General features: G+C 40.6%; 1 protein-coding gene across 3 annotated transcripts in view; it reads right to left on the bottom strand.

Moving 5' to 3' along the window:
- Positions 1-11,326, bottom strand: part of LOC136435311 (microphthalmia-associated transcription factor-like) — a 31,283-nt gene extending 19,957 nt beyond the window's left edge. The window contains exons 1-2 of one of the 3 annotated variants that reach the window (XM_066428682.1): positions 11,074-11,326; positions 1,776-1,989 (exon numbers count right to left, since the gene is read on the bottom strand). In XM_066428682.1, the coding sequence (XP_066284779.1) occupies positions 1,776-1,989; positions 11,074-11,282 (423 nt within the window). In that variant the 5' untranslated portion in view covers positions 11,283-11,326. Of the gene's footprint in view, positions 1-1,775; positions 1,990-8,601; positions 8,834-11,073 lie in introns of those variants that run through there. The other 2 variants (XM_066428680.1, XM_066428681.1) reach the window with 2 other exon arrangements.
- Positions 11,327-12,606: the final 1,280 nt, after the last annotated feature.

Below are 12,606 nucleotides of genomic sequence, written 5' to 3'. Positions count from 1 at the left end.
CTTTCCTTTTACTCCTGACCCAAGGGTGATCCACTGTGACAGAACTGCAGTGTGTTTGCGAGATATTGCACAGCCAGTACATAGTGGACTCAAGGCCTTTTGGTTGCTAGCATTTGTTTCCGTCATAGATTCCTTTTTTTTCAAAGCCTGAAGGTTATATTATCAATGTCACATTTTCTCCATTTTCTGGCTCTTACGCTTACGTAAAGATTTTATCCTCTACTCTCCGCTCTGGCCTTTAAAACATATCCTGTGGCCAAGTCATTGTACATAAAAATCTTACTTCAAAATATCTTAAACTTCACTCGATTCCACAATAAGAAAATAAATCTTAGAGCTACAACTGATACAAAATTACCTTTTTTTTATTAATCTAAAGGGCACAATTTTTGATAAGCAACTTCATCAAATACTGAGTAACATAACTGGAAAGAGTAGTTGATTACAACAGTCGTCATCACACTCATAGATAACGGAGTTTGGTGGGAAAGGACTCACAGTCTTTACCCAAGGTTGTGTGGTCACTCTGGGTTGTCTTACCTCAAACAGATGGCAAAGGGAAGTTTTGAAAAGAAGCGACCCTATTTACACTTCTCACAATCAAAGACCTCGTCTACAACAGTTTCTCTTTTGCCATTCAGCCCTCAAGTATCTCTTATACATCAATGGGACAGAGAAGGATCTGTCACTTCCAGACAAGGACAGTTACAGTGATTTGCATATGAAAGTGAATGACTATCAAAGTAATTTCTCAGTGTTTCTTCACTTGAGAGAGGGGAAGATCACTCAATTACATGTAATTAGCCAGACCCAAGGGAGAGACATAAAACCTCCTTGGTCATACCCAAAGCCATATCAACTGCCAAAGCTGTATTCTTCATCGAAATTTTAGCTACCATGTACATGTAGCTGATGTAACCATATATATGCCTAAGCAACACCACAAAATAAATATCTGATACTTCTGCATCCTTATCATTCAGGTACATTTTTTTCGGTGTTATATTCATCTATATCATGACATCATCGGGGTGGCATGAAGTTGAACTTGTTATAGGTCAATAAAACGAACATGAAAATAACATATTTAGATGATACAACAGAAGGATAAATGAGGACAAGCTTGAGCCCTTTGTTTATATCAATGAATGTAGAATTCTTAACAGTCTGCTTTCGACTCAAGACATGTACAGTAGACGTCGATGACTCCTCTAGGCTCTATCTGGCCCCTCCCGACCTGCGGACAGCTGCCATTTGTCAGCCTGAGACTGTCAGCAAACACTTCAGCTTGGGAACTGCACAAGAATGGGACAGACAGGTCCTGGGCTATGGGAACACCCTGAGCTATCTCTACACTTCAAAGTGCACCGACAGATCCCACAGCCACAATTGGACAGAAGGGAGATTTGCCACACATGTATGCCTACAGAATGAATGCTGACCATACAAAGAATGACAGAGAGTCAGTATGATACAGCACAGTAATGGTAACAGAAACTTTTAGTGCTGCCTCTTTTATCTCTTGTCAAGACCCTTTGGCAACGTATATTGATTAGGGATTTATCTTTCAAGATTTGATTGTATTTCCAATTTTTCTGTTTCTTTTAGTTTTTCTTCCTGAAAGTACTTTGATACTCTTTGAGAGTTTGATAAAGGTAGGTAAATCATAAAAAGTAAAAGATTGTCAGGTGCTGCTTCAGACTTCAGTTGAGTTACTGGCTAGACTTCTACCTTTGAAAGAATTCTTCAATCTTTGTTTAAAAACTCATCCTAACCTTGAGAATCTGTGGAGGAACCTCAGTGGTGGTGGGGAGGGAGTGAGGAACGTTGATGGCAGAGGCCTGTGACGCGTTGATCTTGACGGCGGAGGACTGTTGGACCTGAACGATCCGGTCGCGCCGGTCCTGCTCCTGCATCTGCTCCCGCATCAGCTGCATCTTCAGTGCTGTGCGGCTCGACATCGTGGTGGTCTTGAAGGTGGGCTTCTCACTACAACGAGAACAAGGTATGAGTTAAACGGCAAAAACAAAATACATCCTTCATTAGATTTTAATGGCAAAGCGCAATCTTTTTCCTTTTTCCATGAGATCAGAGACTTTCTTTTCACCTATTGCTATTCAATTTGTGCATCTAATTTCTTCTCTAAAGCAGAAAATTTTAGTTGTGGGATAACTGATTAGTCCAAGGTAAGAGATTGCTACTGTGATTGTGATCCTTTCTTGAAATGTTTTCTTGGAGAGCCCACACCTTTTAGACTCCCCGGGCCCACTAAATTACAACTAATTTTCGTCAAGCAATGGTGTGGAACAGTATAAAATGATGGTTCCTGTAGACTTCTCGCTTGTTTGCCGACAAGATGACCCAGTAATTGACCAGGTTTTCATAGACTGGGTAATCCTTTAAGTATTGGGATAGTTTGTACACGTAAGTTGTTTTGAGCCAAGCCTCTAAAATGAGCACATCTTGCAGACCCTCATAGACAGCAGAGCATTACTACATAAGCTCATAAACTAATGCAACATTTGAATAGGCTAAATGCAACATTTTCTATGTAATTTACATATTTCCAATCTTTTAATTTGGGACTGAAAAAGTTATTGTGCCTTTAAAGTAACGCTTGTATAACAGTAATGATCATAAAAAATCTTGTATAACAGTAATGATCATAAAAAATCTACAGATGCTACCATATGCAATACATATGGTACTCTGACCACACTTTATATTGATGAGTGGGAGAATTTTCAAGTGAATTATTAGATAGATTTAACAGTTGAATAGGATATATGCAAGCTTCAGGATTGTAAGCAAGACTATTATTAAGAAAACCTGTATTTCCACTGCAAATTTATCGACATACAACTGTGACATGAATGTTTATTGGTATGCTATGAATGATGCCTGCAGGTGTGCAGGTGGTCATTTGGTGCCCCAGAAAACACATTTTTTCTGTTCCATGTAATACAATTAAGTTGAACTGTTGGTACTTTAGATATAAATCATATCCCTTTGGAACTACACTCAGCAGATGCTTAGTAAGACTAAGAGAATCAACCAACTTATGGATAGCCAGCAGCCCCGTGTATGAGCAGAGGGAGCTTTACGGCGTCAAACCAATGCACATAAAAGAACCTAAAACACTCATCAAGAAGAGTAGGGGTGACCCGGTATGCTTGGCCAAAAAATATGTGAGCCCTATTGAAGCTGCATTGCACTAATGGCTAACGAAAAAGCACCATGCTTCATCCTCAGTCTGAGGGCCAACCGCTTTACTTTTTACTTTATAGATAAAGGTGCCTGGAGCAAAATCAACACCGGATTAAGATTCCAATACCTGCAAGGTACAATGGAAGATGAATGACAACCTTGCCAGTATGACTTACTTACTCTATGATTACCTGTAACACCCAGTTGCTATATCCCAGTAAGTTTAAAACTAGGTGACTGTATTTGTACACATACAGTCGAACCAGGTACAAGTACATAATGACCACCAGGCAAATTTGACCCCTTTTTGTCGGCCGCTCAGGTAATTTTTTTTACAGACACAAGCATTAAAATTTCCTGTCTATATATCCTGTCCTGTGACCACCTGTTTAATAAACCAGATTTTTTCCTTCTGGGTGGTCTTCTTTTGGTAGTTTTGAATGTGATCAGAATGACTTAAGAATGTAGCACTGGTATGTATGTAGATAGTGATCAACATGCATGACTTGGGGCTAAGCATATAGTTTGGGCTGATATGCCAGTTAAGATAAAACAAAATTTGCATCCACACTGGACCTGCTGGTTTCTCTAGAAAACATGTGGAGACCCCCACTGGGATTTAGGGTTTCTGGCAAGGATACAGAATTGTGCTACAAAACCTTTCACCAAGTTTTGGAAGAAAATCTATGCAGACTGTTGCCAGACTAAATAAGAGTCACATATTTATTGTAAATTTAGTCACATTTGGGCATGCTAATCACGACATCTTGTTTTGACTTCATGCACTGCCCAAGTAGAAATAACCAATACAGACAGATAGAAACTGAGAAAGACTACCAACGACTAGAAAGGCCGTCATTTGCCCCTGAGCAAATACAGCATGTTTCGCCAATACCCCTCCCCATGCAAAAATGGGCTGTCGCAAAATAATACCTGGGCAAATTGAAATATAATGAAACTAGAATGGCAACATATTCGGGAAAATGCAGGATATTCCCCTCCCATTACCTACTCCATAAAAGAGGAAAAACTATATCCTAGCTTAATCATCATCATCATTTTCACTGCATGTCAATATGTACTGAGGTGGGTCATCATTGTTTTCCATTGTCTCTCATCTGCTGCAAGTCTCCTATCTATGCTAGGTTAGTTTTTATATATACATATCAAAACCTCACTACAACGAAACAAGTGTAAAGGAAACATACCGGTACCAAATTCCATTGTAAAGTCCCTCCATACTAGCTGTACTGAGTTGCTCTACTTTCACTGCTGGTCAACCACTGACACACACTGTCACAGGTGGAGAGGTGTCACATACTACATAGCCCCAAGCCACTATTTGCTACCATAGGCACAGACACTAAATAGTAATGATTGGCACATCTTTGCCAAATAAATCACCCTTAGCTAGATCTAAGTACATAATCACATGATCAACCTAACAAAGACGGTGGTCAAGAATGTTTAAAGGATTCCTTTTTAAGCCCCTTGTTAAGGTATTTCACTACCTGGTCAGCAATATTTTGGAATAAGTGTTAGTGCTAAGACTCCTTTTTTCTGTTGTCATCCTCAATTGAGGTGAAGTATGATGATCTTTTTAAAAAGTAGTTAGTTGGACAATGTGGCTTTGCTACGGCTCACGTTTTTAGCGAAGCACACTGGGTCACCCCAACCCTTCTTGATAAGCGTGCTGGCCAGGTTCTTTTACGTGCAGAGGTTTGGCGCCTGAGTCTAATGTCTGGAGGTGGAAACTCATGCACAGGGTTGTTGGCTTTACATCACCATCCGAAGTAACAAATGCAATCACTTTCACAGGTCCGAGCTGGGGCCCCACCCTGGGATTAAATCCCCGCCGATGGATCATAGATCCAGGAAATTTGATAAGCAATGGAATCACTTACATCCCTGTTTGTTTTTTCCATAGAAGGACTTGACTACATGTAATGTAACATTATGCAATTCATGGCAGTTGGAATATCAACAAATGACATGTAAATAAGGGCCTTATTTGCATAATACATGCAAAAGTGCCATTATTCCTTCATAGTAAATGATGGGAATTTCATACTCATGAGTTGTGCAAGTAAGTGAAAGGTATACATCAAAGTACATAAATTATGTAAATTTGGAAGTCAGTTGCATAATCTACCATAAAAAACATGGAATTTGCAGAGGAAAAGGACTTTCACACAGGCGATATATATAATTTCCATTGAGTGGACCATCATTTAGAATAGGTAATACTAGTTACAACCTGTATCTGTATAGCTGGTATAACTGCCGTTCGGCGTAACACACCAGCTAATTTAGATAATTAATAGATACTAAATAACCTTATTTAGATAATAGATAACCAATGAGACAAAACTAGAAACTTACAAAATTTGTAAATATTTCATGGAGGTATGAGGTCTCAGAACTCTTGTTGCTGTTTCTATGGCAGACCTTCATCCACTGACCCTTAATTTAGAGCTCAAACTTAATACCAAATCTTTCATCACAGGCAATGGCCCCATGCAGGTCAGTGTGTCTTGTTGTCTACACTAATCTCTTCTGACCTATTTTGGCATGACAAAAGTTGTGTTGTAATCTAAGGCCACAGCAAGTAAATTTTATGGATGGCATCCTCTGCAGACTCCAAAATTAATGAGATAGGGCAAAAAAAAACAAGGCGGGCCAAAAAAAACAAGATTCCTATATTTTCAAATTTTGAGATCATAATTCTTGTTAAACAAGAATTGAGACGACGAAATATGATATCATGACCAACAGGTCTTTTAGTCTTGTATTCAACCAATGTCTAAGCCCTGTATTCATTCACATACAATATAAAACCTCCTTGATTCAACAGTAAACATGTCCTTGTAGATGTGTATACATCTCAATAGACTAACCTACAACAAATGCAGAAAAGAGCTTGTGTATACAGCTTGTGTATACATGTATACAGCTCAATTAACTAGAACCCCCCCCCCCCCCATTATTCATATAATGTCCTTGCTAGAACAAATGCAGAAAAAGCTTGTTATTATACCATCATGGGCAGGAACTACACTGGGTATTCATATGCAATGAAACACCTTAGACTGTCAACGTTTATGAAATATTTCCCAATTTTTGGCATGTTGACCACCGTCGGAGGGCAATGAAATTTCTTGTTTTTTATTTCAAAATCAGGCGAAAATTAAGGAGCGCGCTGATGTCATAAAAATTACTTGCTGTGGCCTAAAGGGTAAAAATGCATTGTAAGGAAATTGTCACACCTAGCACTAGTTGACCTAGTTTGTCTCAAGTGTCAAACTTCTTTGCTTTTATCTTGCAACACACAATCAATAACTATTGAATCAGACTTTGATTGAATCAGACTTTGATTGACAATAATAAATCATTAGCTATATAATGAAGTCTGTTGCCACATCCTTTGTTAGTTTGCACAAGCCTGACAAAATCTCAAAACAGGTAACTGCTGTTATAACTTTATTACAGTTTACACTGTAAGGAATGGCTGTCCACCACAGTTTACACTTGTAAATGTAAGTGATCAACTCTATACATATATAAACTAAGTTGTAGAGTAGAGTAAAGCAGAGTTTACAGTCAGGTAGGATGTTCTTCCACTTTCATAATCTAAGATGGTGTGTTGATTCCAGTAAATAATACCAGAAGCAACATTTCACATTAGTAGCTAAATACCAAAAGAAACAATGACAGAGTCTAGATATGCATACTTTAAGTTCAACTAGAATTCCACGACCTTATACCTTCACCGACTGATGGTAGCCTTTTCAAGTGGCACATCATAGATGTTGCCCATTTATTATACAAATAAAGACCTCTTTTGCATGAATAATGTCAGTTGATCATCTTCTCTACCCAAATAACACAAGTTCTTCAAAGTATAAAAGTCGCATCTAAAGCAAAGAAGGCTACCGTAGTATTTCCTCATAAATTATAATATGTAAATGAAGCCCTCATTTGCATGATAATGTCCCCATCATTTACCACTATGGAATTACAGTACTTTAATCATTAATCATGCAAATAAGGTATTCATTTTCATGATTAATATCTATCAATATTTCTCTCTTTCTCAGTTACATATGTCACGTGTTTGAGAGTCCTTTAATGGATTGCAGCGGATTTATAGACTTTCCTCATTAGTTATGCAAATTAGCCCGATTGCATAATAAGCATGTGATTTTGTCAATGACTCTTCCTAAGTTCAAAACAAAATCGGCTCCTGCAGTTCCAAAAAAGATGCTAGGGGGCCCAAACCTACATGACGAACTCCCCCCCCCCCCCAGGAGCTGTCTACCACTCAAAAATCATGACCATAGCAAGTTCAGAACACGAGATATCAAAATCAGAAAGTTCTGCTGGCATACTATAGCAAGTCGCTAGGGGGCCCAAAATCTAATCATTGCGAGCTAACACAAAGACCTACCCACCTACCATACAGGCATTCTCGAGTTATCATGACAGACTGACACACACACACACACACACATGAACACTGAGCAAAACATAACCTTCTCGGTGAAGGTAATGATACTATCATATAACAATTATTGCTGTACAAAAGATAACGTTATCAAGAAGAGACGAGTACACAATCAAATTTGTTGCAAAAAAGGCCAAAGAGTGATATATTTTCAATCAGTTAGAAAACTGTTTGGAATTTGGTGACAACCACTGAAATCATGGTGATACTGTATTGTGCTCTACAGATGCTGGTGGTTAGCCTCAAGCGTCAAACCTCTGCATTTAAAAGAACCCAACACACTTATCGAGAAGAGTAGGGGTGACCCAGTGTGCTTGGCCAAAAACGCGAGCCATGGCGAAGCCGCATTGCACTACCACTAGCTACTTGAAAAAGCATCATGCTTCACCTCAAATGAGGATGCCTTGAAACGAATTAAACGAAACGATGCTGGTGGCAGTAAACAATCAAAGAGAAAGAGGAAGTGTCCACTGTTTCGTGACTTCTCCTTCCCAACAGTTGAGCAGAAGGAATTAGTACGAAAAATTACGTTAAAACACTGATCTATACATGCATATTATTTCAGTGGTGTTGCAGTAGGAGGTAGGATGAGGGAGAGGTGGATAGGATAGTGTAAGGTAAACATAGACATGTGGACAAGGGGGAGGGGTGTGTGGAGTCCACTGCCACACGTCCCAGTTGGGACGTCCCAAAAGGAAATAGACACCTCGTGTTGTTTGATTATCCGTTATGGAGATCTATCGTCCGCCACTGGATAGATATTCGCCGTGCCTTTGGTCTTCTTCGCCATATCTGTCCTGTTTTTTATGCCCTCCCCCCAACAAAGAAGTCATATGATCACAATGCATTGCAACATACACGAAACCACAAACATTGCACTGCGTACGTACCTTTGCTGGACTTGCCGACTCTTCAAATCGTGAATCCCCGAGTCCTGCCCTGAGTTTCTAAGATCTGGAAGATCCCCTACGTTTTTGAGATCAAAGCTCAGATCCACACCTGACTCGTCTTGCATCTGAAATCCTTCTTTACGTGAATTTGTGAGCCAAATGTTTCACTTCCTCCCACTCCCCTTGTAATCCTATATGCCGAACCTGCTACCTTATTTTTCCATGCTTGGGACGCACGAAAATTCTTTTCGTTGATTGGTTTATTTGTACCACGTGGCGCAGGCACGTCATCTCATTGAAAGCGATGATTGGTCCATTCACAGTCACAGGACTTCCTGTGTGGTGACGTTTCCAGTCCGAAATAGGTGTGTGACGTATATTTGGCGGGAGTTGCACTACTGGACGCGCCTTCTGGACGATGAACTTGTGCATGAGGCTATGAGCTCCATTGTTCATCAAACATTCTGTTTTTGTAGCCCAAGGAGAGTTGAGTTCGCCTCAGTAATATCGTAACATGGATTTTCAGTATCTAAGCCAGGGAGAGAAATATGCTGGCTATAAATAGGTATGACGGCAGGCAAGCTAGGGGATGTTCGTACCCTGTACCGCCCGGACCCGGGTCAGACACGTCACGAACGGACCATGCGATGGAGCAAGCAGGTGGAACCACTTTGGATGGAGTTTGTGTGTAGCGTGAATGAGACGAGAATATGATATAGGATGGAAGCAGATGTTGGGGCAGGCAGACGAAAAAAGGAAAGTCGTGCATAAGCCCATTGTTTAAAGGCACCCAGAGCATTTTATGAGGCTGGAAATATTCTAGTTGCTGCAATCTTTAAGAAATTGACATTTAATGCCACTGTTTACCACATTTGCGTGCGGATTTCTTATCAAAAGTGCTCAAAAGCGGCACAAAAATAAGCTACATTGTGATCTTTTAGTTTCACGCGCCTAGTGTAATTAGACAGATACCATAGCCCCGCCCACCTCCGTCAAAACGTAGAAATACAAAATCAAACCATAAAAATGCAAATATTTGGCGGACATGCAGTCACTCTCTCATTGGTCGACCCGCTAATTGTGATGGGTAGTCAGGATCAGTCTATTAAGGCTTGGATTTTCTGTCAGTTCTCACCACACAATGGCATCGTATCTTTGCTCCTTTAATGTCGATATGTAATGGTATAGTGATATTGAAACTTACTATGCGTAGGAATGATTAGAAATTGGAGTTTTTTTAATTCAAGTTTCAAGCCTCATGAAATGCTCTGGATGCCCTTAACGGGGTTTTCAATTCCGATGTTTGGCCATCGACGTTGCATCAGATTTAAAGAATTATCATCGCTTGACATGAAGCAATTGTGGTGCATTTCTGTTGATCTTCCATCGTTTAAACATACTTCACAATGTCTTCTATTACTTTTCCTGTCACTGAGACCAAGGTTGTATGGACTATGGTATTTGTTTTGCGTGAGAAACCTGCTCCGGTGCGACATCTTGCGGATGTTGCTTAAACTGTAACGTTAATCAAGCCTGGTTAATTAAAGCACTCTGATATGATCTGATATTGAAGGACAGGCCACAGATGAGACGTTAAGTCGGAGAGCCTCGTGCACGTTTAAGAACCCACCACTCATATGACCCCTTATATGAGTATAAGGGTCCGCCCCTGTGTGCTCGGACCATACAATACAGGGGCAATAAAAGCTACTCAAAAAGTTATGTGCTTCGCCTCCGCAGAGGATGGCCGCTCCCTTTTTTTAGTCAAGTTAAGTTATAGACTGTCTGGAGGGTGCCCAGGCACCTGACGATAAATCGAGTGTTTGTCGCTGTAGATCAAAGGATCTCCTACGCCTACTCACGATGACGTTGCCCGCACTATCTTGGGGGCAAGTGGCCTCTGATGATAAGTGATCATAAGTGCACCTGTGTCTCTTTGATTTCATCAGACTTTTACCAAACTACTCAGAAAGTCATATTGCACAGAATTTCACTTACCGGAAGTTTGAATTTTGTCGTATGCACATGCCATGACCACCAGCCTGAGTGTATATATCATGCATACCTTGACTGCCATGATTACTAAGTGCGTGTTGGGTGGCAAAAATACCACGTCTCCTTCACTGCAAACTTTCCACTAGCTACATACCTTTCTTTTCTATGACGAATTTATCTCTCAACCAACATGACTTTATGGTGTGACAGCAATAGTAGTGTCAGTAACATTTTATAGTCAAGTCAATAACGTTATATATATATATATATATATGTATGTATGCAGTAAAAAAAGAACACGAGCGGCATTTCAACTTTGATAAATCATATGCTCACAGAGCCGTGTTGATTAATGAAAACCATGGCCGACTATATACGGTACAATAAGACATTGGTCGAACACTGTTGATTGTGTATACAAAATACAATTCCACAAAAAAGGCGGACTGATTTATTGAAAGTCACCGTGACACTCACGTGTTGTGTTGGAACAAGTCAACCTTCTTCCCGTCTAGCAGGGACGACAGCAGCGAGTTGGCCCCTGTTGCCGTCTTGGATCCGGAGACCGAATCGTCCCCTCCCCCACAACACTCTTGCTTTTCCTCCGGCTCTGCCTTCACTTTTACCCCAGGCGGTAGTCTCACCATCACGGTATCGTGGTCGGTATGTCTTTTGTGCAATATCATGCAAGGAGGACTTGGATAGAAAAACAACTTGGGGTCCAAAGTTGAGTTTGAGGTTATTTATAAAGCGCCGGAACTTTCTCTGCTTGTTTTTAAGGGTGCAGGTGGATAAGGTGGGGGCGTGTCTGCCAGTAAAACTGTTTACCTTTATCACATGCCACACAGGCACGTTACTCAAGGTGAAGATTTATTGCATCACGTTCGGTACCGTACCACGATTTAAATCCTCTAAAATGAGTTACAGATTGGCGCAGCAAGTAAGAACAGCCATACCCATATTCAACCGAGGTGGATAGTCAGATCATAGATTGTAGGCTTCCTCCATGTGACGTATTAGATTATAGATTTGTCCACAGATGTAGTTCAAGGCACTCACAGCCAACATTTGTTAGTTGTCCTTAGGATTCATGACCTTCAAAGGTCAACGACTGATGTAGAACATTGGAGTGTTCAGAACGAAGAAATGCGATGATCTGTGCACATAATAACCAAGCAGATGTAGAAAGACAAAATCGTAACGTTTCTCAAGCTCACGGCGAAGCGGCCAAACGCTACAATTTCACCTTTCTACATCTAGATTTGCTTGGATTTGCTCTACATGTGCACACACACACTAGAAAACTCAGTGAAAATTCCCTGCGTTTGACGTCTGACAACGGCCCGTATTTTATACTATTGAATCTTGTTGGATTAAAAAAGACTTGAACTATTGAAGCTACCTATTAAACAATAGCGATCATTAACAACAGAACACTCGGACGTTCGTTACGCGTTCGCTCGCTCGAACGTTGCACGGATTGGGTCAATGAGGAGCGAGTAATCCCCAAGCAGAGGTCGGAAGGACAGGTCGTAACAGCAGGTCGATAGAAATCGCAGTAAGAAAACGTTACCCCCGCCTCCCGTCAGGCTGGAGATTAGGTGAATTATACATTGACCATGAGAAGTTACCGACTGATTATCGCACCAAATTATTGTGTTCCCGATGTCTGAAAAACGCGTCTGACTTGAACAGAGGTACGAAAAGACAGCCTGGAGTCCAGCTTTCTTAGCTTTAGTCCGCTACCCAAGCTCCCTGCCCTTGGGTAGGGTAGCGGACTAAATTTAGCTAAGAAGGCTGAACTCCAGGCTAATGAAAAGACCCATGACACGTGCACAAAGAATGACCTTTTCACACTTTTCAAGTATATAGTCCGCGCTAGAATAGTGATGAGAGAATTTCGGACCTAAACTTTTGGGGCTTAGGCGTGTAAAGCTTGGAAGTTTTTTTTTTAATTATCAATTCGAAAGGAGCATCGTGTGAGAATGCTTGCATACTCGTCCATCTATT

The sequence above is a fragment of the Branchiostoma lanceolatum genome, chromosome 5, assembly GCF_035083965.1.
Source record: "Branchiostoma lanceolatum isolate klBraLanc5 chromosome 5, klBraLanc5.hap2, whole genome shotgun sequence".
NCBI lineage: Eukaryota > Metazoa > Chordata > Leptocardii > Amphioxiformes > Branchiostomatidae > Branchiostoma > Branchiostoma lanceolatum.
This window is presented reverse-complemented; position numbering and strand designations above follow the sequence as displayed.